The sequence below is a fragment of the Populus alba genome, chromosome 5 (assembly GCF_005239225.2).
Source record: "Populus alba chromosome 5, ASM523922v2, whole genome shotgun sequence".
In the NCBI taxonomy this organism is placed as follows: Eukaryota; Viridiplantae; Streptophyta; class Magnoliopsida; order Malpighiales; family Salicaceae; genus Populus; species Populus alba.
Window position 1 is genome coordinate 21,351,570 of NC_133288.1, and position 22,560 is coordinate 21,374,129.

Sequence of the window (22,560 nt, forward strand, 5' to 3'; positions counted from 1 at the left end):
CAACCGTGAAACTACATTCTCAAACAGACTATTAAATACCATGAAAATACTTGTGGGTGGTAATGATCAAGGGGTAGTGTTCAAATTTGTTTTTTATTAAATAAAATTTTTTAATATAAAAATCAATTATTTTAGTTCACGCAACTGTGATATCCACAAGTTATTTTTTATTTTGTTTTTTTACTAGTTTTTCTTCTTCTTTTTCTAAATAAAATCTATGAATTAAAAAAAAAAATTGAACTAAAATAAAATTTTCTAAAAAATACAGAGGGAGTCATGTATTTTCTTCACATTTTATTTTTCAGTTTTTTTTAATTTGATATTTTTTTCTATAATTTCAAGCCTAATTTTATAGAGAAAAAAATATATTTCACTGTTTATATAATTAATCAAGGAGTTGCTTTTTAACTATGATCGAAAAGAATCCTTATTGTGAAAATAAAGATGCTCGACAAGCCGCCAATCAGATCCATTGCAGGAAAAAACGCGATGTACATTAAAAAAAAAAAAAAAAACTGAGAACCAAATAAAAAATATTATTTTTTACTTGTGATTGAGCTTGATGCCATGACAACACTTGTGGCTAGCAGTGATCAAGACCATGGTTTCTTTGTTGAATGAAGGCGAGGAGAAGGGCTTCTTTGATCGGGAAATCGACGCGCTTCTTTCGTTGCCGTTTAAGGTCCCTTCCTCCTGGGTCCGAAAAGCTACGAGGAGTGGTGAACACCGGAAGGAAAGATGGAAACAGGGGAGTTGGCTGATAAAACGATGGCGTCTTTTAGCTGGCATAATCCACGGAAAAATTGTTCCGTCAATTTAAAGACAACAGAGGAATAAATAAATAAAAAATGAATCTACGGATTAGGTACCACGTTCCTTTTTTTCTCTTCTTCCATATATACTCACTTAATTAGTTCCTTCCTTGTTTTAACAATCAATAAATAATAATGCACACATCTACAAAAAAAAAAAATATTTTAACTTGGTTAAGTTTGTGAAAAAACTTTTTCTAGTGAAAAAATAATAATAGATAAAAAAATACAATTGGGTACAAGCCCAGGTCTCAGTAATCAATGAATGAGTTGTAACTTGATTTTTGACCGGGTCAACCAAGTCGTCAAGTCATATTTTATTTTCTATTTTCTTATTTTTTTTAAACCTGACTGGTCATAGCTCTAAATCAATCTCTAGAATTGAATCTAGAATCAATTTGTTTGACTAGATCAGGTTTTAAAAACTATAATACAAACCACAAGTAAAAAGATCAAGGAGTCGAATATCCTTAACTGATAGCATTTTCAAGGGATGTGCTAAATAGAAAGTTAAAAGTAAAGACAGATTTTTTATTCTTACAGCCCGAAAGCAAGAGATAAATTGGAGAGTCAAAATAGCATTTTTATGTTGGAGATTAAACCATTCTTACATATTGGTCAAGAGTGTTAAAAGTTGTATTTAATATTTTTTTAAAATGTAAAAAATGGTTCTGAATGGAGTTGTTTTAATTAGTTATAATTAATTAATAGTTTCATTAATATTAGACATGTTAAAATACAACATGCTCTTTTAAATGATTTTTTACCATTGAAGTGTGCATAAACAAAAAAAAAATATTTACAATATTAAAAAATCTATATTATCAATTTGGCTTTTTTTAAATAGCATTTTTTCCTTGGAAATGTTATAAAAACTACCTTGAAATTTTAAATATTAAGTGCGAGTTTCAAAGGAGAAAAAAAAAAAAAATTATTGGCACCAAATCTAATGATTACCCACACGCACCACCCTTCAAGGAGGCAACGCCAAGATTAATCAAACTCCACTTTGTAAAGTAGTATTTGACCACTAAGCAGCCTTCTACATGTTAATAATTTTTTAATTATATTTATATTAAATTAGATAATTGTCCTTAATTCAATCTAACAATTACAAAAAGCTCCGAGCACAAATATCAAAATTCCCCTCTACATAAATTATAGAAAATCTAAATTCAAGGGGATGTAAATAATTTTATTGTTCATAAATAATTAAGAAGATGAAATAAGAAATTTTGAATATAATAGTACAAGGGTCATTTGCCAGTACAACATAAAACAAAAGGATATTATTGCCCCTTTAAGTTTTGGAATGCCAAGAGGACCATTGTGAAGTTATTAAATTACTTCTAATATAATTGTTTTTTTGTTTTTTTAAGGGCAGAATAGATATTTCACTCCTAAATTTAAAAATACTTATTTTCTCTGTTTTTCATTTTAATTTCCTGTCTTTCAATCTTATTATCCTTGATAATTTAGCTTAAATTAACCTATAATTTGGACTGAAAAAAAAAAAAAAAACATTATAAACAACACATCTCTAGTGTTTTATAAGGGGATTTACAGTGTATTATTATACTCGGTAAATTCCTCCACATTTTTTTAGATTTACTTATTATCACTTACGTGATCGATGCTCCTAGATTAATCAATTAATTAATTGCACAATTATTGGGATTACAAGTATTTTACAAGTGTAGAACTTGTATAAGTTCTACAAAGCAAAAAAAAAGTAAAGAATATTGTAATTGAAACTGACCGACCCGGAGGACAACTCAATGAGTCATCGACCTTAAAAAATATCTTGAAGCAAGCGAGTGCTTTGGTAATGATTGCTTGATAAGTTAAGGAGGGCTCTAGTAAACGAGGAACCAAAGGGAAGAGGCAATCATAAAGACAATTAAGTGGAGCCGCCACCAATTATACAGAAGGTAGCTAGCGGGGGTAAAAACTTAGAAATTAATTTTTTTTTTTCAGGTTTAAATCTTATATTTATTTATATAATGCATCATTATTAATTTTAAAATACATTCAAGTTAGTTCATATATCTATATTAATTATAATAATATTAATAATATATATATAAAAAAATAGAACCACCTCGACCATGGACCCGGTAGTCAATTACTTGTCCCGTGGCCCCCACATCTCACACTCTTTCTTGCTGCTGGTTCGATCTTTGAAATCCTACTTGCCAATAAAAAGATAAAGTAACAGTAGTCTCTGGTTAAAGTAGAAGAATGGATTCGTTCCATCTCGATTAATTATTCTGGCAGTCCACTCTTAAAATCATCTCAAGGTAAAAGGTAGTTGGTCCCTGTGTTGTTAATCAATACATAAACAATAATGAAACAGATATATTCATAGTTTCTAGATAAAGTTTAGAGTAATCCTTATCTAGTTTTACTCATCTAAAAATAGTTTGTGTTTTAACTGATAGTAAAATAGGTTCGATATATTTTATATTGAATTAACATAGCAAAGGAAAGTGATATTTTGATTTAAGAATTCTAAAAGAAAACGGTCCTCTTTAAATGAATTTCAGTTAATATATTTTTCAGAAAAAAAAATAAACAAATAAGTATGAAAAAGAGCATTAAATCCTTAAAATACTGTTGTTTGTTATTGTTTTGATATAAAATGAATGCTTTGAAAGAAAATGATGTTGTGTGTGTATTGAAAATGAAAAAAGCGTGAACATTTTACTTTTATGGTTCAAGGATACCTTTGTCCTTTTACTTGAGGGTAAAGGTTGACAAATTATTTTATCTTGATAACATTAATAAAAAAAAACTCTTTCACATGCATTAATTAAATATTTATGACGTAAACATTGATACGGTATAAATGTTTTTTTGACTGTATTAATAAAATGAAAATATAATAAGTTAATGAGAGATTCTTGTATATATGTGAAGATGAAATAAAACTAATATTAAAAAAACTTGAGCTAGTAAAAATTCTTAGGGCCAGGCATCGAGTCCATGAAGTATGGATGTAAAAATCAGGCTCAGACGACGGGGTAGGGCTTAAGAGGCGCAAGGATGCTCTTGGATACAAATAACCCTTCATTTTTGCATAGAAAGCTGGAGGGTAAATGGTTTGTGATCTAGTGGGCGTCGCACCATGCATTTTAGGAGTCCAGGCAAGAGATCTGTTGAATTCTGTCACCAACTTTTTAGTGGCTAAAAAGGAGTAAAGGCATGTTAGGTATGGCTGGTGTTTACTGTCACTGTGTCCCCACCGGAAGATCCGGGAAATTGATTTCATAAGTTGCCTCACCATCCTGGCAGGGTTAAAAAGTACTAGTTATATCTCAACTATTTAAATTCTTAATTTATTTTTATAAAAAATATTATTTTAAAGTTTTATAATATCTTATAATTAAAAATAAAGTTATTAATTTTAGGATTTGTAAGATTAGTCAAGATATGTGCAAGTTAACTTAAAAATTCATGTTAATAAAAAAAATATATTCCAATAAAATTTATTTTTTAAAAAAAAAAACCATAGCACAAATAAAAATATATTTTAAAAAATAAAAAAAAAAATTGTAATTTTAAAATCTCATGTCATGCCTCTGACTTCTTGGCTGAATATATATATGTCATTAGTAAAAAATCAAATCGAATATTTTTGGTAGGCAAGTTAGTCGAATAAATGCTGTTTTAAAGTTTTTATTTAGAAAAAAGAAAAGAATATTTTTTATTTTTTTGAAAAGACAAGTTGGACTTTACAAAATCAAATCATTTGGATTCGAGATACTTAACTTCCATCTTTCTTTTTTTTTTACTCGGTACAGGCAGTCAGGTTTTAATATTGTGTGAGAATGAGTTTCAATTTATTTATTTATTTTTGCTAAAATTTAATTTTTTTATTTCAAATTATTTTTAGTATTTTTTAATTATTTAGAAATGTTAAAAATAATTTTTTTTAAAATAATCACTAATCTATCTGATAAACTTACACCTTCATTTTTTTAAACTCCATCCATGCTAGATTTTGGATCACCCGCTTACGGTTGCACAACAATGGTAAGCGTGGGGAAGGGCATGTAGGTTGTGTTGGAAATGTGATGAAAACTATGCTATTTTAAATTTTAAAAGTAATTTTTATATGTTTTTAGATAATTTTAATATATTAATATCAAAAATAATTTAAAAAATTAAAAATATTTTTTTAAATATATTTTATTTAAAAAATACTTTAAACCATGGCTAGCAAATTCCAACCCCACTAATAGAAAATTCATCACGGCACTGGACTTCGAGAGTAACAGCGGATCTCTTTCAGGGAAATGTCTATGTTACCCTTGTAAAAAACATGAATCCCACCTCCATCCCCAAGATTCTCTCGTGCATCTACTGTCCACTTGTCAAAAAGAAACTGTACTTGGGCGGTTATTTCAGGTAATAGCGGGAAAGGAAGTGAGGTAAGAATCAAGTAAAAAAAAAAAAAGACCCAAAAGAAAACAAATAAATATACAGGTAATAAATTAAATAATAAATGGTGTCAGTCTTGCTCTCCAGCTGTAATTGGACGGTTGTGACATTTCGTCTCCACCCCACATTTCTAATCAGCCGCACCCAACAACTATATGGAGATTCCAATGCTCATATGCCCCCTTTTTTTATTACTATTATTTTATTTTATTTTTCTTATTTTCCTCCTCCTGATCTATAAATTGACCTCCCAACATCCTCAAACACCTCTTCTCTTCTCTTCTCTCCCCTCCCTTTAGATTTCAGGTTTTCTTGCTTTCTAGCTCTCTTAGGACCGAGGTTCTGCTGGTTTTGCATCAGTAGTTTAGATATTTAGCTATTTTCGCTCTCTTTTCTTGCTTCCCTCTTGTGGGGTTGTCTCGTTTTCGAGTTTTGATTTCTAAAGTCAAGATCTCGAAGATCCCGAGATTTTCTTTTCTTGTTTATTAAGGCTGCTACTCTGCCAAAATCCTGTCAAAATCTTGATGCTGCTGGTTTGGATCTTAATGTTTGAGATTCATGTCTCCAGTTGTCAGTGAAATCATCCGGTCTGGGTTTATGATCAATTCCTCTTTCAGACGCAGAACCCATCTTGTTCAATCTTTCTCAGTCGTGTTCCTTTACTGGTTCTATGTTTTTTCAGAAATAATCTTTCAACTCTGCCTGGTTTATATTATATAATAAGTAGTAGAATATAATTGTTATCTTTAACATTTTGAAATCTGCAAGGTTAGAACAATATTAAAGATCTCATTTTTATTGAGATTTGTTATTGGTGGTACTATTTTTGGTGTGTGTATATATAGTCTTTGTGTATCTATATGGCATCCTCCAGTGGGGATTCCTCAGGTTTCACCCAGCTCCAAAACTCAGGCTCCGAAGAGAATACGCAGATGATGTTGGTGGATCAAAGGAAAAGGAAGAGAATGCAATCAAACAGAGAATCTGCAAGGAGATCCAGGATGAAAAAACAGAAGCACTTGGATGATTTAATGGCTCAAGTGACACAGCTAAGGAAAGACAATAACCAAATCCTTACAACCATCAATGTCACAACACAGCACTACTTGAATGTTGAAGCCGAGAATTCTATTCTAAGGGCACAAATGATGGAACTGAACCATAGACTCGATTCTCTTAACGAGATCCTCAACTATATCAACACGAGTAATGGGATTTTTGAAAATGATCATCACGAGGATCTCCAAACAAGTGCTGATCATAGCTTCATGAATCCATTAAATCTGCTCTATCTTAACCAGCCCATCATGGCATCCCCAGATTTGTTTCAGTATTGATCATCATCATCCCCACCATCCCCATGGGTTGGGAATCGGTCAATCTAAGGCTGTCTTGTTCAGGGCGCAATGAGTGGAGTGCAAAAAGGAGGGCCTTTCTTTTTATGTTGAATATTAGTTTAACTAGGTCCCTAGGATGAAGTAATATTATGATTAATAGAGTGGTGCATTGAGCAAAAAACAAATGCCCCCCCCCCCCCTAGAACAGGGGAAATTGATTGGTATTTTGGCAATTTGGCTCGTAAGTTGTAATGTGTCGCTATAAATATGGTGTGCAAGGCCCTGGATGTGTGTGTCATAAGGTCCTGTCTCTTCTGAATGGTAAATTAATGATATTATTTCTAATAATTGGTGTGGGCTACATCTATTCAATTCATTCTTCTCAAGAACAATGAGTTTTCAATATTTTCTCTTGGTTTGATTGTCCATGTGTGTGAATAAAAACACTGGCCAATGTTCTTTGTTTTTAACACAATTTTGAGGAACTCTTTGTATTTTCCAATTAAAAAAATACAGATAAACATTTTTTTTTCTTATAGATTTTTTTGTTTTTTTTAATTAAAATAGATATTCGAGCTAGTTTTCGCCCACCCCAACTAATTCCACGAGTCTTAAAATTAACGGATATATTATCTTTTCTATTCAAAATCGGTGATTAAAAAAAAAAAACATGTATGATTAACAATGCTATTTGAAGTTCCCATATTTGCACGTAACACTAGCAAGTCAAGCACATTTTGATGGAAAAAGGAAAAACATCTAAAGACTGCTGATTGCTCCTCCTATGCCTTGAAAAAACAGAAGCAAAAACCAAATTCGTTTAGGCTAACTGGCTTAGCAAGTCGACCACTTGCTCATTTGTTTAAAAAGCTTAAACTTGATACAGCAAATCATGCTTCAACATTCACTTACAATTTATTTGTTTTTTGTATTTTAAAAATTTATTTTTAAAAAAATTCAAAATTCTTTTTCTTTAAATAATATTTTTAATGTTTTCATATCATTTTAATATATTAATATTAAAAAATAAAAAAATATATATTATTTTAATATATTTTCAAAAACAATCATTATCTCATTCCATTCCACACAAGCTTTTAAAATACAAATAGGTTTTAATTTGGTGGCGAAGATTTTCAATCTTTTCGTTCAAGTTTAATGCGTGTCGACTCTCCATCACATGGTTCCTTTTCTGTTTTGGTTTTTTAAAAAGAAATTAAATGTATTTTCTTACCTTGTTGGAAAGAAAAGAGAATATATAATTATATTTTTGAGATGAAATTCATGCCAAACCCTCTCAAGAGTCAACACGTACATATACACAGAAATATTAATACGAATTTTATACATGGTCGATTAGAATAAGGGAAGCTAGGGAGCATATACGGGATCAAATTCCCATACGAATAATTCCAGCATATAATTGATTTCCAACCCTTTTAAATATATAGGATATCGGCAAAATTCTGTCTTCACAGCCAAACACCCCGTAACAATTCAATCCCACTAAACTGTTGTCCAGATGCTGATAAGTTCAAATATTTTATAAAAGACAGAAAAAAAATAGTAAGGAGAAAATAATAATAATAATAATAAGTTGCCCCATGGAGCCCTATCTTGTCAAGAGATATTTGTCTTCAATAAATTGGTTCAATGTATTTCGATTAAGGGACGTTTGACATGTGATTGCATGTTTGAATTCCAAAGTTGCAAGTACCGCTGTAATAGTGACGTAGTGAAATTTTGCTGTAATGCAATGCATAGAGCACATTTGATGTAATTATTTCTCATATATATATATATATATATTTTTATATATATAATATTATATTTTTATATTAGGACATCAAAACAATTTAAAAATACAAAAAAATAATAATTTAAAGCAAAACAAAATATTTTTTTCAAAAGCCCTTTTACATACTAAAAACAATTATAATTCATCAAAATAAAATTAATTTATTTTATTAACTAACCAATAACTTGTGCACGGAATCGAAGAGAAATTGTAGAAAAAAACTTGACATATTTTATTTATCTCATTGAAAAACTCTCTCTTGAAATATTAATTAAAACAAAAACTATAATTTATTATATTTTTATGTTTTCAAACAGTAACCACTATTATAACACCTTCGTTCAATGCTAAATGCAAAACTAAAAGGGTACGAAATAAACACCTTGAGCAATATTCAAGTGGTAAATGAGTCCATGAGGATGTGAGGACATTCCACATTCAAATCCTACTCATATTTTCAACCCACATCCACATGTGTGCTCACTCATGGACCTCACGTTGACAATTTCTTCCTCTTTTTACTTTTGGATTTGATTTCAATACGAACCGCTATTATACTAACTACTAATCGGTGGATGGCGTCGAGGAGCTTGTTTGCAATGTTAAAAAAAAGGAGTGTGAAATGGTGGACTATGCAAATCAATGTCAAATCATGAATAAAAAAGAAAAAGAGGAAAATGCATACCACCGAATTTAGCCACCAAGAGACATGACGAGTGTGAAAAGAGATGCTAATTAAGAGTAGTTTAACTGGTATTGAATTTTTTTCTAATAGATATAAGTTTAAAGTTATTTGGATGATAAAGATTTATATAATTATTATGATTTATAAAATTAATTAAGGTGTATATAAGCTAAATAGATATTATATTAATAATAATAATAAAAAAAAAAAAGTGAAGCTCATTGTGGCTGTCAAAGCCACTGCAAGCACGTTCAACCAATCCTCTTATTATATTGAGATTCTTTTCTTTAGCACAGCTTGTCCAAGTCCTAGCCACAGAAGTTCTTTATATACAAAGACAATACAGATTAAAGAAAACAGTGTTGCTTAATGCTTACCGTTCGTTCAAGTCCAGCTTAGGGCGGCGGCATATCTCTTTAATCAGTTCATGGCAGAAGTCTTGCTTGTGACCTGTGAGATGTTATTGCACTTATCTAAATTTTATGTTGTATAATAAATAAATAAATAAATAAATTTGAGTCTTCAAGCTACTTTTAACAAGAGGCTTGGACTTTAGTGTCGTAACCCGTAAACATTGAGGCAAGAATTTATGAACACTTAGGCCTCACCTTATACTACTTGTCCACAGATGAGTTCTTTAAGTAAGAAATGAGATTTAGATCCTGCTACTCACTATAAGTTTTGTTCCAACATCCAGATTTTTAATACTATTTTGTCTTGGATGATGCTGAAAAGAAACTGGATGTAAATAGAAAAAACAAATTTAATTTATTGAGTATTTGTTTTTGCATTGAAACATGCTTTTAAAAGTGCTTTTCAAGTTGATTTTTATTTAAAAACACATTAAATCTATACCTTCAAGGTTATTCTCTATGGTTTTTAATAAATTTTCAATTATATATCATTTTTAGAAAGCACAATACCAAACACAAGCCTCAATGATAAAGATGTTCTTTGATTTAGATTTTTTTTTTCTCCGGTGGTAAAAAGGAACAAATTATGCATCAATGGAGTAAAACCAAAGCTCAAGAGATTCTAAAAAGATGGGGCGATCGAGGAAGTGGGTGGCTTTAGGTGGACAAATGGTTTTTTTGTATGAGAAAAAATCACTATCAGGAAGCAGAGGATGATGAATTCATCTGTCAAGCCTTTCGACGTTTTGCCCTTTGATTGCATGATAGGTAAAGAAATGGATAGAAAATGAGTTAAAATATATTTAGGAAGTGATTAATGAAAGCATGTGGGCATGCAGGGCAGCCACTAGCGAGGGCCTGGCCTGAGCATGAGCAGTCGACGTCGTTTTCCTTGTCTTCTAGATTAGTGGGGAGGCACTAGTTTTAAACGGCTTTATGCTGTGAGCAAAAGTTGGGGCGATGATACTTGCAAGTTGCAAGAGACTGAGGTTGAGGGTTTTTTTTTTTTTAATGGCCAAGTTGTACTTACTTTGAGTTTTTTTAATGGCTATGGTATTTTAAAATCATTTTTTTGGTACCAAATTCAATCAGTTTATTTCTAATTGTTTTAGAAAAGTCATCAACGTTTAAAATATATTCATATAAAGTCTCCTTTTCACGTTCTTTAATTAGATTCAAATCCAAAACAATAGTGTAAAAAACAAATACACACAAGAAGTGCTAAGGGTGTGTTTGGTATTACCAGCCCAATATTTTTAAAGTGCTTTTTAAATTATTTTTTTATTTTAGAGATATCAAATTAATGTTTTTAATTATAGGTATTTTATGTTTCTAAAAATTAGAATAAACATGTTTAATTTAAAGCACAACGGATCCAAACATAACCTTAATGAAAATAACAAAAAAAAAGAGATGTAAACATGGCAAAGCATAAAATTTGAATCGTATTTAAAACCAGCACATATTATTTGAATTATGCAAACAGAATTACTCGCTCTTTTCACTTGTGGGCATGCCAAAGACGAACGACTGGCTGAGCCAAACACTTCCTCTATTTAATTAAGCTTTTGCTTTATGAAATGGCCTGCAGCGTGAAAGGCAATATCCAGAATGATGTGAGATCACAATGACATGCGCGCGCCCATAAATGCCATAGAATAATCAAAATGATTTCAGTGCAAAGAAGAACCTCGCCAATCGATCCAAATCATAGTAGGTTGTGAATCGTCAGCTCAAATCAGAGACACCGGAAGTCGGCTTCCCTTGTCGAAGAACACTGCCTAAGTCGGCCATACTCTCTGTATTATTGGACAGTGGACTGTGCCCACTTGCATTTCCTGTTTGGGTTATTGGTTTGATAGACTCCTGTTACAAAATGTGACGCCTGAGAATGAGAGTGATTTGAGGCTCATGCATGGTCCAATCATGCAAAATGGCCAAGTCCTTGGCAGGACTTGTATTTGATTGAAACAATAATTTCCTCCTATCCGCTTAGCCCGTACCTTCTTCTGTCCATAGATATGATGTTCGGAGAAAATAAGTATAAAAATGCTTAAAGAAAAGTAATGAAGAATGAAAGAAAAAAAATGATTTGTCACGGGAAACAAATGGTGTGTTCATGGAAAGCAAGAGGGCCCAACACCCGGATTTGGGTTTTCCGGGACAATGGATGATTTGGCTACAATAATTGCCTTATATTCTTCCATCAATTTGATCCTGGTGGTCACCAAATTGATACTATGCTCAAGATTGTCGGGTTCAAGCAATGGGGCATCAGCCATCAAGCGAAAATGGAGATTTCCCAGAAAAAAATTGAGTCATGCCAAAGCTATGCGCTAAAATGAGCATTGCTTATGGCCTTCAATCTGTTTTGGTTTCTTGAAGAATATTTAACCGTCCATATAAAATACTTTACAGTATATTTTAAGTAAAATATTTTATATATAATAATTCATTAACCAATATCATCCCACTATTTTAATCACCACATCCATCTCACCAATCATCACTCCAACCACCTCATCCACCACAACCACCACGACGATCACCTCCTTCATCACCAACATCTCATCACCTCCTCCTTCACAATCACTATCATGTCACCACCACTGCCATGACCCCCTCCTCCACCATTTCCACCACCACCATCATGTCATCACCACCTCCTCCTTCACGATCATCTTCACCATCTCACCACCACTATCATTAAAAAATATTTACATGTAAAATATTTCATGTAAAAATATTTTTCAAGGCAAACATTGAAAAATATTTTATTTATTTGTAAAATATTTTATGCGAATCAAATATATCCTTGGTATCAAGTTAGTAGCATTCCAGGGTTGCTATGACCACTGAGCTAATCCACAGGCAGTGATTTATGTAGAAGGATTGGGATGAGTGAGGAAGATGTTATCAACGTTCAAAATCTATAAAATAAATTCATACAACTAACAAGAAAGGGTAACGGCCCTTTGTCTGTGAATCCTGCTCTGCACAAAACCAAGTAATCCGATCACAGCATTTATACAAGGTTGTCTCAGATAAACTGGTCTATTTCTGCTCGAAAAGCTTTTGATTCAAAAAGTATATAGAGAAAAAAAGCGAAAGGGGAGGAGAGTACACATTTCTGTTCTCAAGCTTTTCCAACTTAATCATAAGGGATTTGAATGTATGCCGCATCACAGGCGAAAGGGACATCAGCATACATACCGGCAAGAGCACAGCGTATGCACTCTAGGACTGTAAAAAGATAAGCGAACGCCACGGCTGTCCAGAAGTGCATGCCCAGTTTACCCCAATAAACAGCAAGTGGCATCCATCGGCTCACTGTACCTATAACCTGGAGAGCAATCTCCAATAGCATGCCCATTACCACATGAAATCTGAAAAAGTGAGGCCACTCCTTCCTCCTCACTACTCCAAGATATGCAACAAAGAAATATGCCATCAAGAACCAGCTTGGTAACCTCCCAATGGCTCCAAGGAATGGGTAGGTCAAAAATTCAAAGTCTTCAAGGAAGGGATGTAGATGATATGCCGTCTCAGCATACATCCATGTTTCATGAAGAGGCATCAAATAGGGCAGGCATGCTAAAGTCCTCCACCACCATCCTGGCTTCTTGGTCATTGGAGGAAAGCGATAACTGTATGGGACATCTTTTGATGCTCGAGGGCATGAATAGGATCTGCGCTGCCGAGGATATGTGGGAATATTGTGTGAAAATCTACCATAATCTCCACTTAAGAGAGGCATTGATGCAGCTGAAAGAAGCAAAGAAGGCAAACCTACCATGTAAAAAGTACAAAATCAGTACAAATAAAACAGATTTTTGAGATGCAGTCAAAATGAGCAGAGTAATGTTGAAAACTTGTTTAATTAAGGTGAGATTTCTCATATGTCTACTTGGTCAAAAGTTACCACAAATTGTCGCCTTGACAAAATCCAACTCCAGTCCCCCTTCTCCCTTTCCTTCAAAAAACACACGATGAAAAAAATTCAGAAAGATTACATAAACATACCTCTAGATGACCAGGATTTAGAGTCCAATTGTCGTCCCAATGAAGCCCTGCTGTTCAACAATGCAGCCCTGGCAGTTGTGCAAGGACTTGCCGAAACCACAATACCAGGCATAGTTTTACATGCTCTGGTGTTAGTAAAACCAGACCCAGAGGGCATGGTGCAGTCATTCAGAAGCATCACTGGGTACCTGGTTGAATACAGCAGTGACAATAGAACTTAGAAAAAGAAACAAAATGTCATCCATACACTACGCCATCAAACATAGCTACAGAATCTAGGTGACAAAATAAAGATAAATCCTCCAATTTTCAGAACCTTTCCGCTACAAAATTTAATGTTATAACCTTTTAAGGTCCTGCAAGATTCAATTGTATTAGAGAAAGCATGATCAATTATTTTCAAAAAAAAATCAAGAACATTTAGAGCAATGAGCAGTCTAAAGCAAAACATATAGCCCCCCCCCCCCCCAAAGTAACCAATCTGCCCCTTTATAAAAAAGTTACCCTCATAATCAACTCATCAAAACACATAAAATAAGTTCCTAAACCTCGACAAGATCATTCTCCCCTTGTCCCAATAATTAGAACAACACATTGACATACCATCAAACAGATAGAGAGCGTTTCAAATTACAAAAACAAACTACATTACAGTTAATTAATAAACATGTCCACTTCTTCAACAAAGAAACAATATTGAAAAACAAAATCCCAGCTAAAATAATAGAGAAATTACAAAACTTTAATCTAACAAAAATGAGAAACGATTAATAAAAAAAACCATTTCTTTAATATCCCTTGCACCATTTCTCAATTCCTCAAAATCCAAGCAATTATTATGTTTTTTTTTCCATTTCCAGTAGTCACTAAAACTATATATATATATATATATAATTTCAAAGCACGCTATTTGAGCTAATATAGGGAGGGTAAGGAGTTAGATTTTAGAGAAAATCTTTTACCTTGGGTTGAAATTTGAACTACTTGAAATAGAGCTGCGGTGTCAGTAGGATTTGTTGCTGTCCCTTGTTCGTTTCATCGTTGCCTGTCTTATCCTTCGTGAAGCAGCAGAAGAGTTAATTTATTTGCCGGTTGTAAATTGTAATGATCCAATAATGGTAAGTGTTTATTTATCCATTAACCGGATTACTCCTAATTTTTTGGGCCAAGGCCTTCATCTTGGATCGGACCATTTATCTGATAAGCCCACGCGACTGTTACAAGTAACTGCAGTTTTTGGCAAATTTCTGGTCCTTTATTTTTGTGGCTATCCTTGTATGTAGATCAAGCCCAGCCCAGTGTGTTGAGAAAATATATATTTTTTTAATAAATAAGAATATGCTGGGAACATGTCAGGAGTGTGAAAGATGGGATGGACCCATAAAAGTCTTTCATGGTGTTCTATCATTATTATCAGTACAATTAAAAAAAGTTGAGATGAAAAATATATTCAGTGAAACATCTCAATTCTTTTTACTGTTTTTTTTTTTTTTTTTTTTAAATTTAAGCTATTTTTTTTAATTAAATCTTTTTTTTTTCAATTTAATAAGCTTCAACCTCTCTCTCTTTTTTCACCTTAACTTTATTTTTTTACTGTATTTTCACATAATTAAAATTAAGTTTTAATTAGCAATTTTTATATAAATCTTTCACAATATTAAAAATTAAGTTTTTGAACCGAGTTAATATTTAATTTGATAAAATAAAATTTGATTTTATTAATTTAAACTAATTAAAACTTTTAAAATTTAATTTTAAATTAAAATAGATTTTTAACCTTAATTTTTTTTAAATAACATTCTTATCCCAACTTTCAAATTCAATATTCAATATACAATTCTCAATTTTTTCTTACTGAATATAAATTTTTTTATTAGAATTAAGAATTTCTCTATAGAAAAAAAAAATAATAATAATGCCGTTACCTTTATTTGCAATGAGAGGGGAAAAAAAGGAGGCTTCATCCCTCGTTAGCGCAGGGAATAAACTGGTAAGAAAATGGCAACAGTTGACATCTCCTTGATTTAACCAGTTTTTACGTTGTTCTTGTCAGAATTGAAATCCCAAACTATAAAAAAATGGCTTCATTAAAAAAAAAAAAGGAAAAGAAAGAAACAGAAGCTGCTGGGGTATGATCTCAAAAGTTAGATTAATTCCCCTCATTATTAGCTAAATTAATCAGTGATGCGATCTGGGATCTCCCCAAATCTTTCACCATTATTTCTCTAGCACAAGTACATGTGCTTCTCGACCACCTTAATCCAAACTAATGGATCAATAAAAGAACTTTCAGCTTCAATTACAACTTTACAAGTTGTTAGAATCAACACTCTCTTCGTGTACTTTGCATCAACACCCCCTCTCCCTCCCTGTCCAAATCTTTCCTATAACACTCCCCCTCTCTTTTAATGAGTATTTATTTCATCACATATATGAAGAATATTATGAATCCATACTCTCTATAACAACATAAAATTATAGTTCGAAAATCTGATTTGACCTCACAAATTAGTTCGAGCAAACAAAATTTATTATTTAATCCGAGTTGAGTTTTTATCATGCTAGATATTAACTCGATAAAACATAATTACCTTGATTAAGTTTTAAATGATCCAGTTGACCTGATTCAACCTTATCTCAACACTTAAAAAAAATAAAAAAAAATATTAATACAGTAATTCTATGGATTGATAATTTATTTTTATTATTTTTATATAATTTAGAGAAGTTTGAAAATTCATTGGAAGGTTGTCTTAAAGAAAAATAATTAAAACAACAAATGTCAAGCCCTTTTTTCCCCTGATAGAAGAAATCTGATGCCTGCAATATCTCATAAAATTTATAACGATTCTGTAAATTATTCTCAATATCAGTGAAATTACATGTGAATGAAAAGAAAGTTGAACACTGTCTTTCCATAAAGGCAAGGGAAACTAAAAGGAAAAGAGACGAGGACACGTAGTGCGCACTCGGCGTGGTCAAGAAGAAAGCAAAAGCACAGCAGTCTCTCTTTTTTTATATTTACTGTTTCGCCCTCCATAAGTAACCACACAAAAAGTGAAGATAACACACACAAAAAAAGCAAAAACATCAGATGTGGCACAATTCCCCATACGGCCTTCGATAATTATTCAGTCACACTCACACATCATTTCCATTTTAACACCGTTAGTCGCCTCTTGCCGTCGTGCTAGCGTGGTAGATATTATTTTTTATTTAAAAATATATTAAAACAATATTTTATTGAATTTATTTTTTATATTAACCTTTCAATTTTCAAAACTTAAAAAAATTAAAAAAATACAGATGTCTGGAATGCCAGAAAGCACGAATCCAAGCATTTCACGCAGGAGAGCACTATCTAACGCCGTTAAGTTAATTAAATATATAGTTAATACATAGTGTCTTATAAATCCTATACCATTTTCTTTTTTCACCCTTTTTTTCCATTCTCTTTTTCCCTCGTCACTCTCCCTCTCACCTGACCGACACTGTGGAGGAGAAAACGACGAAGCTTTTTCTGCATCGATAACTTTCGGTTAGAATTCCTTCCTGTAACTATTTAGCCTTGTTTTTTGATTTAGGGATTTTTCTTCTGAAACAAAAGAGTTCATAAACCCTAGTTTCAATTTTTTCGTGGATTATTAGGTTTGTTTATTTAAGTTTCTGATTAAAGGAGTTGATATTTTATTATTTATTTTATTATCTTCTCTTTTTTACATTTAATCCATGTTCCTGCTTTCTTGCACAATGTGTTTTTTTTTACCTTATTTTCCCCAAATAATGATGGAATTTTTCTGGCTTGCGGATTAATCGGAGATTGATGTGTTTGGTGAATATTTGGTTGTGTTGAATTGATTAACATGCTTAATGGATCTCGAAGTGTTGGATTTAGAGATTTAATTTAATAAATGCAAGAAAAAGAACCCTTCATTTGTCTTTCTGGACAAAATATGTTTTTAGTCGATGATTGCTGTCGGTGAAGTGGGTTATAAGTTGCACATTTGAATGTTAGATTTTAAGAAATTTATGTTCCGACATGTTTTTATTCAGGAAGGTAGATGGTATGGTAGCATAGCTCTCCGCGTCGAGACATGGTTTGAGGTTGGTATTTGATTATTTATTTCTGCTTTTGAATTGCTTCGGGATTAGTAGATGCTGATGATGTGTACTTATATTTTTAACAGGAATTGGAGTGTTTCTTTTCTGCTTCAAGCTTCTACTCGCTGTTTGCTTTTTCTGTGGATTTAGATAGTCCCTGCAATACTTGAGTGAACATGGGAGCAGCTTGTTGTGTAGCTGCAAGAGATAATGATTTTCCCACCAGGACTGGATGTCGAGCATTGCATGGGAATGCCGGATGTTCTCCAACATTGAGTTTTCGTTGGGACAACAGAAGGCGTGTGGCTGGTGAAATTGAGGACTCCTCGTATCAAATGTCTCGTGGAGTCAGCAGAGATGTTAGCGTGGAGATGAAGGGGACTTTAGGTTCTGACAGAGGTAATCTTTCAGATGGGTTAAGCCCACCTGGGAGCTTTGGAACACCTATATCTTTGAAATCGCCGGTTCATGAAGGAATGGGTGTAAATTTGACAACTCAACCTTCAGGTAGAGGTTTGCAATTTTGTCTTTGTTTGTTTTAATCTTCTTTAATGTGAAAGTAAATTCTTTTGCAAAACTGAATTTCCATTGTAATCCATTCTAAATTCTTTCAGAAATCCACGTGTTCTTTCATTTGAACAGAAATAAGTGTCTTATTCCATTCACCAAGCAATAGTATCGAGAATTCTTAAGCACTTCCTTCTATCCATAGAGAAGGAAAAGAGTCCGCCAGAGATAGTCAAGTATGTCAAAAAGTGGAAAATTTATACACTCCATGTCTTGCTTGCAAATCATGTCATCATTTTTAACATGCTAGCAAGCTATTTGCATCTTATTCAAGTTTTAGATATTGATCTTCACAATGTACTTCTGACATTTATGGTTTCTCATCTCATCAAACATTTACTTTGCTCCTAATTGCTCTGTAGCACTTTCACAGCATTCTCGTTAGCTGATTTCAAAATCAAGTTTCTAGTCCATGTAAACTCTCATTCTGTTTTTTTTTTTTCCTGGTACATTGATATCTTACAAGTAGGGCACCTAAACTTTCAATTCATCCCTGGATTGGCAGAGGCCACCTGCTGCTTGCAGTTTAGAGGACTTCAGTTACAGTGATGCTGTGATGGAGTGTCCTCTACTTGCTTACTTCTGTTATCTTGCACATTGCTGCAAGTCCCTCAGTTTTTTGGACAGTATTCCTTTCCTGCTTGCCTTTGGGATGTTTTGCTTTACACTTTCCTTTTCTTGATGCAGATCTATCCATGGAAAGCAATTACCCTATGGAAGTGAGTTTGAACCGGTTGAGATGCAAAATTTGTTTGAGGAGGCTTTTGTTTGTGTATTCTTGCTGATTGCTTGATGTTTTAAATATATTTCAGGTGAAGAGCTTGGCAGAATCACCTGATATTGCAGACTTGCCATTACCAAAGATTGCTTATTCTGTACAGTCATCATTTTCAACACCTACTGCTGATCCTTTACCGACTTGTGGCCATCCACTTCCTCCCAACTCAACCCCATCGAGACGGGCTCGTCGCTCACCTGGGCACCGGTTATTAAGACAGATTTCTGATAGTCGAATCCTGGGATTAAAATCACCAAATAACTATTCTTTGTCTGAAGGAAGGTCATCATTTGTGCTCTCCACTTGCAGCCATGACTTAGCAGTGGAATCCCATGGTGGATCTTCAGATGGGTGGTCCATGAGAACCTTTTCTGAGCTTGTGGCCTCTTCACAAAGAGGGAGGTGGTCTTTTGACAGTGAGCACTTTGGCGCTGGCTTTGGAAAAATAAGTGGATGTAGCAGTAGGTTCTCATATTCTCCCTCCTTAGATCCGCAAGCTTGCGGAGCTTGTTCAAAGTTCTTGACTGAGAAATCTGTGTGGAGTAGCCAGAGAATTGCTGGCACCCATGAGTTCCCAGTGGTTGCTATGCTGGTATGTGGTCATGTATACCATGCAGAGTGCTTGGAGGCCACAACACCGGAGGTTGACAAGTATGATCCTGCATGCCCAATATGCGAGGGCGGAGAGAAGCAAGTCTTGAAGATGTCCAAAAAAGCTTTAAAGACAGAAGCAGAATTAAAAGCAAAAAGCCTTAAGATATCAAGAAACCGAGTCATTGATAGTTACCATGATAGTGATTCTGATGATTTTTATCAACAGAAGAATGCCATACAAGACAGAGAAGCTGCAAAGATGGATCCCAGTTCTAGTGTAGCAAGCTCCTCCTTGAAGCCATTCTTGAGACGACACTTTTCATTTAGGTCCAAATGGAGTAGAACCCTTTCAGAGAAAAAAGGGTTTTGGGCAAGACATCGCAAAGATTGACTTGACTAGTTTAAGGTGAAAATTTTTATCTCATTTTTTCAGTTGCCATGCTAGTATGTCGTAGGTTTCTTCTATAACACAGTCTATGTTTGTTAACAAGCACGGTTTTCTATTTCCTGTTTATTCAACTTATATTCTTTCCTTTTCCCAGTTTACTGGAAATGCTGGAGAGGTGACAATCCTGTATGATTGAAGGAAAAGGCTGTGATTGAACTCAGGCCTTGAGCACATTCGTTCTATTCAAATCCTTGTCTTGCCTATTCAACAGTCATTGTCCCTCACTCGTCCTCTCTTCGGCTCTAGTTTTCTGAAAAAGAAACAGGAAAATAGGATTCAGATAATCCATTTACAGATGTAGTCTAGGATCATCCCATCTGATCTCTGAAGCCCTTGATTTTGCTATCCATGGGCTAGACTGAATTTTGATAATTTTCTGCACTTTCATATTCCATCAATCAATGCTAAGATAGTTTCTCATGTAAGATGGATATTTATCCCACTCTTGGACCTATAGCCATGCCTCTGGTATGTGAGTTCTATTATGTGAAGTTGCTGCACAAAATTAGCCATGGGGTGTTTAGAATTGTAGTATCTGATGTTTTTTTAAAGTATTTTTTATTTGGAAATATATTAAAATAATTAAAAATAAATATATATAAAAAATAATTTAAAAAAAATATTTTTTTTATATAAAAAATGTGGGTTTAATTGTGTTCTCAAACGGTCAATAAGAGATCCATGAAAGCAATGCTCCTCCCAGCAATGAAATGTAAAGGGGACTATCAATTTGGAAATGATGGAAACGAGTTGCCCAAGATGTTTTTCACCCGTGACATTTTGCAATTTAGGACACATTCTTCAAAAAGTAAAGAGAAAGTAATGCAACGAATAATTTTTAAACTAAGTCAACACAAATTCACACTCACAGGCGTTTAAAAAATTTATGCATACAAATCCTTGAAAGTAGCGAGAAATTGTCTGCTTGACCTTCCCTTCAAAAATTTCCATGTGTGTGTGTGTGTATTATATGCGCTCGAGTTTCTTAATCTAAAATAAATGGTTAAGTTGATGATGTATAATATTCGAAGTGTGACACGCGTCTACATGACTGAGAATAATTAGTTTAGTATTTTAAAATCTTTTTTTTTTTTAAATTTTGGAGTTTTTAAATAAAAGAGAAAATAATAAAATGATTTTTTGTTATTTTTTAATTCATGTTATCATTTTTTTCTTGATTTTAAGATCTTTAGCTAACTGTTTGTTTATTTATCATAGAAAAAGTGCTTTTTATTTTTGTAAATCTTAAAAAGAAGTGTTTATTTTTTTTACTTCATCAATGAAGGATAAAATTATAGATGGAACGTGATTTCAATTTGTGTATTTTTTTCATAGATATGGTTTTTTTAACTTAAATTTTCATGAAAGTTTTGATTTGATTTGTTTGAGATTTTATATTTTTTTTTACATGAAACTTATCTTTTTCTAAAGGATTTCTTTGACTTTTAAAAACAAAAAAAAAATCATATAGAAAAAATAAAAAAAAATCATAAATTAATAAGAAAATCAATAAAAAGATTAACATATTTTTTTATCTTCTCAAGATAAATAAAATATTACAATGTAAATGAAAAATAAATAAATAATTCTTGGAAATAAATAAATAAGAATTTCATAAGAAAATCTAACAAATAGCACGCTTAATTGGTTTCTCAAGTTAAGAAACTCCAATGCAGGAGATTCTTATTATAAATTGGATATGAACCTAAACTATTTTACTTACTACCTGAATAGACTAGCAAATATGTATTTGTACTATATGAATATGTTAACATATATATGATCACGCTAAACTATTTATTTTAATGGAAAAATTTATAATTTATAATTTTAATATTGAATCATACTCAAATTTAATTATAAGGTTTCTACATATCCAGTTTAAGAATACATCCAAATTAAATTTAAAAAATATTGATTTATCAGTTTTGTTATTTTTTCATAAGTTAATTTTAGGGTTTTAGTTTTATTTTCGAGTTGATATATTTTTTTATTTGAATTAAAATTCTAATTATTTTTATTTTATAAGTTCATTTCTAAAAAGTTATAATCTTTTTTTTAAGGCATATTAGAAGAAGATTATTCCTATAATAAATTTTGAATTCGAGTTTTTATATGATATTTTATTTGAAGAATTATTTCCTCATTGTTATTGGATTCATATTCCTTATATTTCACTTTAAAGTGACAAAATCTTGTCCATTAATTTCAGTTTTAAAGACAATACTTAACTAATAATCCTCCAACATTAGATTAGGTAGATTCTGCTACATGTAAGCCCTAATCAAAGACAAATAATTATGAAGCCACGCGGAGGAGAAATTTTGCATTTTTTTCAGGAAAATAATAAACAATTTAAAGAAATGTCAGAAGTGGGATTTGAACCCACGCCCTCTCACGAGGACCAGAACTTGAGTCTGGCGCCTTAGACCACTCGGCCATCCTGACCTTCGATGTTTACTTGGATCTATTATTATTTAGATTAATATTTCTAAATTACGAACCTGCAGCTCCTGTTCAATTTTGCTTCGAACAAAATTGATTCTGCAACAATTCTTCGT

The 22,560-nt window shown here is 32.5% G+C and overlaps 3 protein-coding genes and 1 non-coding gene across 6 annotated transcripts; 2 read left to right on the plus strand and 2 right to left on the minus strand.

Annotated features, from left to right (window-relative positions):
• The first annotated feature begins 5,513 nt into the window (after positions 1-5,513).
• On the plus strand, positions 5,514-6,940 carry LOC118062109 (bZIP transcription factor 44). The gene has a single exon (XM_035075792.2). The coding sequence runs from the start codon at positions 6,116-6,118 to the stop codon at positions 6,590-6,592; it is 477 nt and encodes a 158-aa protein (XP_034931683.1). The 5' UTR covers positions 5,514-6,115; the 3' UTR covers positions 6,593-6,940.
• A 5,459-nt stretch (positions 6,941-12,399) lies between these two features.
• Positions 12,400-14,618, minus strand: LOC118062108 (protein TIC 20-I, chloroplastic). Its single transcript, XM_035075791.2, has 3 exons — positions 14,474-14,618; positions 13,512-13,699; positions 12,400-13,277 (listed from the first exon to the last, which is right to left on the minus strand). Exons 2-3 carry the CDS (start codon positions 13,687-13,689, stop codon positions 12,640-12,642), a joined length of 816 nt encoding a protein of 271 aa, XP_034931682.1. The 5' UTR covers positions 13,690-13,699; positions 14,474-14,618; the 3' UTR covers positions 12,400-12,639.
• A 2,279-nt stretch (positions 14,619-16,897) lies between these two features.
• Positions 16,898-20,504, plus strand: LOC118062107 (uncharacterized). Of its 3 annotated transcripts, none has more exons than XM_073409353.1 (6): positions 16,898-17,049; positions 17,565-17,615; positions 17,699-18,125; positions 18,867-18,898; positions 18,992-19,957; positions 20,094-20,504. In XM_073409353.1, the coding sequence occupies exons 3-5, from the start codon at positions 17,789-17,791 to the stop codon at positions 19,940-19,942; spliced, it is 1,320 nt and encodes a 439-aa protein (XP_073265454.1). In that variant the 5' UTR covers positions 16,898-17,049; positions 17,565-17,615; positions 17,699-17,788; the 3' UTR covers positions 19,943-19,957; positions 20,094-20,504. The 3 variants fall into 3 exon arrangements, with proteins under 3 accessions (XP_073265454.1, XP_034931681.1, XP_073265455.1); XM_035075790.2 differs by having other exon boundaries at positions 17,699-18,119; XM_073409354.1 differs by lacking the exon at positions 16,898-17,049 and adding an exon at positions 17,094-17,159.
• Positions 20,505-22,363: 1,859 nt separating this feature from the next.
• TRNAL-CAA (transfer RNA leucine (anticodon CAA)) lies at positions 22,364-22,447 on the minus strand. The gene has a single exon. It is a non-coding gene; the product is annotated as a tRNA-Leu (tRNA).
• Between the last annotated feature and the right edge of the window lie 113 nt (positions 22,448-22,560).

Bases quoted from the DNA above. Each gene is read 5' to 3' on its own strand.
- LOC118062109 (XM_035075792.2), top strand. From the start codon at position 6,116: ATGGCATCCTCCAGTGGGGATTCCTCAGGTTTCACCCAGCTCCAAAAC.
- LOC118062108 (XM_035075791.2), bottom strand. From the start codon at position 13,689: ATGCTTCTGAATGACTGCACCATGCCCTCTGGGTCTGGTTTTACTAAC. The intron at 13,278-13,511 runs GTATGTTTATGT...TTTACATGGTAG, and splicing joins TAAATCCTGGTCATCTAGAG to GTTTGCCTTCTTTGCTTCTT.
- LOC118062107 (XM_073409353.1), top strand. From the start codon at position 17,789: ATGGGAGCAGCTTGTTGTGTAGCTGCAAGAGATAATGATTTTCCCACC. The intron at 18,126-18,866 runs GTTTGCAATTTT...TTCTTGATGCAG, and splicing joins AACTCAACCTTCAGGTAGAG to ATCTATCCATGGAAAGCAAT. The intron at 18,899-18,991 runs GTGAGTTTGAAC...AATATATTTCAG, and splicing joins AAAGCAATTACCCTATGGAA to GTGAAGAGCTTGGCAGAATC.